The 5,096-nt window shown below is 36.5% G+C and overlaps 1 protein-coding gene across 1 annotated transcript; it reads left to right on the top strand.

Moving 5' to 3' along the window:
• Positions 1–518: 518 nt before the first annotated feature.
• Positions 519–1,505, top strand: LOC102872699 (olfactory receptor 4A15-like). Its single transcript, XM_006902608.1, has one exon. The coding sequence runs from the start codon at positions 519–521 to the stop codon at positions 1,503–1,505; it is 987 nt and encodes a 328-aa protein (XP_006902670.1).
• Positions 1,506–5,096: the final 3,591 nt, after the last annotated feature.

The raw sequence follows: 5,096 nt of genomic DNA, 5'->3' as shown, positions 1-5,096 counted from the left end.
ATATTAATCAATGGATTAATATGACAATATGGATTGAGGCTCAATGTCAAGGATTGGAGGCAAGGATTTTGAGGCTTCGTCTGACATACTTTACACAGCGCATGAGGAAAAGGTCCTCTGTGAGGTGAATCAATCATATTGTAAAGATACAGTCCAAGAAATTACCAATCAAAACAATGATTGTATGACAGTATTTATTCATTGTTTATATCCACCAGCAGAAAATAAGTTTTTTAAGGACCAAAATTATTTCTGTCTTTGTCATTGCTAACTTCTGTGACAGGACCTACTGAGACAAACTGACTTTAAAGAGTAGGCTCAGTTAAAGTCATGGAGAAAATACAGCGTTGTCAATGGAAGGTATTATTTATACACTTGGAAAAGAAAAACGAGTAAATACAAAGTGAAGATGTGCTCCAGGCTACCATGGGCATATTTATAATAGTATTCATGATCTTTTTACAGGTTTTGTTCCCTTCAATGTTCATCTCTGAAATACAAGATTTTTAGAAGAGTAAATGGGGCAGAACAACAATGTAACAGAATTTGTGCTCCTTGGACTCACTCAAGGTCCTGAGGGACAAAAAGTGTTGTTTGTCATGTTTTTATTCATCTACATTGGAACAGTGCTTAGCAATCTACTTGTTTTCCTGACTATTATTATCAGCCCTTCCCTACGTTCTCCCATGTACTTTTTCCTTGCCTCTCTTTCCTTCTTGGATGCTGTTTATGCCAATTCTATTTCTCCCAAAATGATTGCAGACTTACTCTGTGAAAAAAAGATTATTTCCTTCTCTGCTTGCATGGGCCAGCTCTTTGTAGAACACTTTCTTGGGGGCTCTGAAATCTTTCTCCTAGTAGCAATGGCCTACGATCGTTACGTGGCCATCTGTAAACCACTGCACTACTTGACCATCATAAATCAAAAGGTGTGCATTCTGCTGCTGTTGGTGGCCATGGTTGGAGGGTTTTTGCACTCTGTGGTGCAACTTCTCTTTGTGTACGATCTCCCCTACTGTGGCCCAAACGTCATCGATCACTTCATGTGTGACATGTACCCATTACTGGAACTTGCGTGCATTGACACTTATCTTATAGGACTGACGATGATTGCCAATGGTGGGGCTATTTGTATTGTCATATTTATCCTCCTATTAATTTCATATGGTGTCATCCTAAACTCCCTGAAGACCCACAGCCAAGAAGGGAGACGTAAAGCTCTGTCCACTTGCAGCTCTCACATCACTGTGGTTGTCCTCTTTTTCTTGCCCTGTATTTTCATGTATGCTAGACCCGTTTCCAATTTTCCCATTGACAAATCTGTGGCTGTGCTTTATACAATTATTACTCCCTTGCTGAACCCTCTAATATACACATTGAGAAATTCTGAAATAAAAAACGCCATGAGAAAACTCTGGGATCAACAATTACCTACAGCTAGAATAGTCAGGTGTGTCTGCTCTGCACATACTATTGCTAATCCTAAAGCAACACATAAGAAATAAATTTCTACAACGAATTATTTAGTCAACAAATTATATAAAAATGCTTATCTTTGTTGATGCAACATTTACAACAAAATAATTTCTTCAAGCTAGAATTCATCTAATTGGGAATTCCTAGAGTTTGAATTAGAGCATAGGTACTTTTCTCCTAAAATGAAACCTAATCTCATAATGTAATTTCTCTCATTATTTATCTAAATAGAAGTTGAAAGAATTCTCATCTTTATTTTTTAATTTTCTACTAGTTTATTTACAAAATTTGAATACATTGTTTTCAAGAACAAATTCAATTTCCCTCATCCCCTCACTCAACAAATTGTACAACCCCATGATTAATCCCTCCTCCCCCTGCACAGCCTCATCCCTCTGCTTCCACCCCCTCCTACCCCCTCTTGGATCCTTTAGAAAACTTGCTGTCATCCAAATTAATGAGAAAAAGTAACTAATATTTAAAATAAATAACTGAGACCAAGAGACTAGAAAGGAAGTCATTCAGATATTGCTCTGGGGCACCAGTTTGAACACGGGGAGAATATGGATACATTTTAAGAGATTAAAATCAATGCCAAAAGGTAATAAACCTATCAGTGATTAAATGCAAATTAATTCCCTCTATAATTGTCACTTAAAATCCAGTAAGATTTTTTAACACCTCATTGCCTTTGAGTTAATTCATCAGTGAGAAATTTTGACAAATGGAATGTGAGTGATGAAGAAAATGGATTCTAATTCTTTTATTTATTTATTTTGTATTTTTAATATTTTAATTTTTTTAAACTCTAATTCTTAATGAGAGAAGATGTAATAATGTATTCATATGAAGTTCTAAATATATTTTATATCCATACTTATTATTATGTGCATGTCTTCCATTTTTCAAAGAATTGATATCATTTCTAATTTTAGTTTAATGAAGTTGAAGAAGTGTAAAAAAGGGTTATTATGGGTAATCAATGTGTTCTCTAAAAGTTACACTAAACCTAGTAAACTAACTAGATATAGTAATGATTGATTTTAGTAAAAATTAATTTCTTTAATTTTTTATGAAAGCAATAACAGTTGAAAACTCTTCTTATTCTTAGCTCATCTAAGAGCATTACAAAAATGAAAAGAAGGAATAATATACTTTTTGGAATGTGGCATATAATCAATTCTTACCAAAAGCTTACCTTTGTAACTAAAATAATTCAGAACTTAATTTTCCAGATAAGGATGCCCACTGTTACCACTTCTATTCACTATTGTATTGGAAGTACTTGCTAGCGTAATACAACAAGAGAGGAAATAAAAGGCATCTAGACCAGCAAAGAAATGGCCAAACTATCACTAGATGCAGATGGTATGGTAGTGTACACAAAAACCCCAAAGACTCAACAACAACAAAACCCCAAAGTGTTTAGAGCTAGTAAACCAATTTAGCAAAGTGGCAGGATAAAAGATTAATATCTAAAACTTAGTGGGATTCCTCTACAGTAACAAAGAGAATTCAGAGAAGAAAACCAAGAAAGCAATACCATTCACAATAGCCAACCATAAATTGAGACACTTGGAAGTGAACCTAATTGAAACACAAAGGACCTCTACAAAGAAAACTACAGAACATTTCTGTGAGATGCAATAAAAGGCCTAAATAAAAGGGGAAATGTGTACTGTTCATAGATTTTGTTGTTGTTAGGTGTTGTTGAGTCAAGTATAACTCAAAGGGACCCTATGAATGAAAATTCTGAACCCTGTTATATCTTGTGCCATCCTCACACTTCCTGACACACAAGAGCCCACTGTAGCAGTCACCTTGTCAATCCACCTGGCTGAGGGTCTTTTTTTCTTTGCTGACAATCTACCCTTTCCAGCATCATGCCCTTCTCCAAGAATAGCCCCTCCTAGAAACATGCCCAAACCTCATCATTCTGGCCTCCAAAGAGCACTCTGACTGTCCACTCTCCAAGGCATATCTGTTCATTCTTCTGGCTGTCCAAGAGATGTTCAGTGTTCTTCTCCAATACCACAGCTCAAAGACATCAGTTCTTTTCCTGTCATCCTTGTTAATTGTCCAGCTCTCAGATGTATGGCAAGTAATCAGAAAGATTATGACCTGAATAAGACAGACCTTAGTCCTCAAACTGACATCATTACTCCTCAATAATTTGGAGAGGAAGACTCAATATTGTGAAAATGACAATCCTACCAAAAGCAGTCTACATGTTCAATGCAATCACAATACCAAATTCGCTTTTCAAGGAGAACAAAAGGGAAATTGTCAAGTTTATTTGGAAAGGAAAGAGACTCTGAATAAACAAAACACTTCTGAAAAACACTGGAAAGCACTCCCTACCTCAAAATTTACTACACAGTAGTAGTAACCAAAATAGCATGGTGCTAGTACAATGACAGGCATACAGACCAATGGGATGGAATGCAGAACCCACTAAAGGATCCAGTTATCTATGATAAACTGATATTCGACAAGGAAATAAAACTTATCAAATGGGGAAATGACCAAAAAAATGGTCCTAGTAAAACTGGACTGCTACCTGCAGAAAGCTGAAACAGGATCCACATCTCATGCCATAGGCAAAAATCAACTCAAGGTGCATTAGGGACCTGGGAGTAAAGCCCCAAACCATAAAGCTCACCAGAGACAAACTGGTATCAAGTTTAGACAGCCTAAAGAGACTGCAAAATACAACCAAAAATGCACTATCTGAAGAGCATAAATTTGATGAATGGGATCTTCCAAGGATTAAACCTCTGTATGCATTAAAATTATTTCCAACAAGGTGAAAAGAAAACCTATGGCCTGGGAACAAACATTTGGCAACACCATCTCAGACAAGAATATCATAACAAAATTGTATAGAATCCTACAGGGCCTCCACAAGAAAAAGGCTGATAACACAATTACAAAGTGGGCAAAAAGCACGGAAAAACTTTTTACAGGGGGAGATATTCAGATGGCCAACAGACACATCAAGACATGCTCAAAATCACTGGCAAGAAAGGAGATGCAAATCAAAACCACAATGAGATACCATCTCACCAGTAACAATGGAAAATGAGATACCATCTCATGAGTAACAATGGAAAAGTTTAACAGGACAGCAAGTAATAAATGTTAGAGAGGATGTGGCAAAATAAGAACTCTTATACATCGATAACGGGATTGTAAAACCACTCTGGAAGGCAGTTTGGCATTTCCCTAAAAAGTTGGACATAGAAATTACATATCTCACAGTTATTCCACTGCTTGGAATATATCCCAAGAAAATGAGAACTAAGGCATAAACAGAGATTGTATGCCAATGTTCCTAATGATGTTGTTCACCATCTTGAGAATATGGAAATAGTTCAAATGTAATGATGCATTTGCATGTAGGAATACAGCATACTGGAGCAATGAGAGCATTATGCTCAGTGAACTAACTCAGTTTCATAAGGACAAATATTGTATAAGACCATTATTGTAGAATGTAGGAGGATCCAAGGGGGGGGGAGCAGAAGCATGAGGATGGGTGGGTGGTGGGGGTGGGAGTAGGTTAATCATAGCATCACACAATTTGATGAGTGGAGGAAGGAATAGGTAAAGGAAATGGA

The sequence above is a fragment of the Elephantulus edwardii genome, unplaced genomic scaffold, assembly GCF_000299155.1.
Source record: "Elephantulus edwardii isolate Elephantulus edwardi_28Jun2011 unplaced genomic scaffold, EleEdw1.0 scaffold00431, whole genome shotgun sequence".
NCBI classification, from domain to species: domain Eukaryota; kingdom Metazoa; phylum Chordata; class Mammalia; order Macroscelidea; family Macroscelididae; genus Elephantulus; species Elephantulus edwardii.
Note: the sequence above shows the minus strand (reverse complement) of the source record. Positions and strands in the feature narration are given on the sequence as shown.

Coding starts and splice junctions, on each gene's coding strand:
- LOC102872699 (XM_006902608.1), top strand. CDS start 519: ATGGGGCAGAACAACAATGTAACAGAATTTGTGCTCCTTGGACTCACT.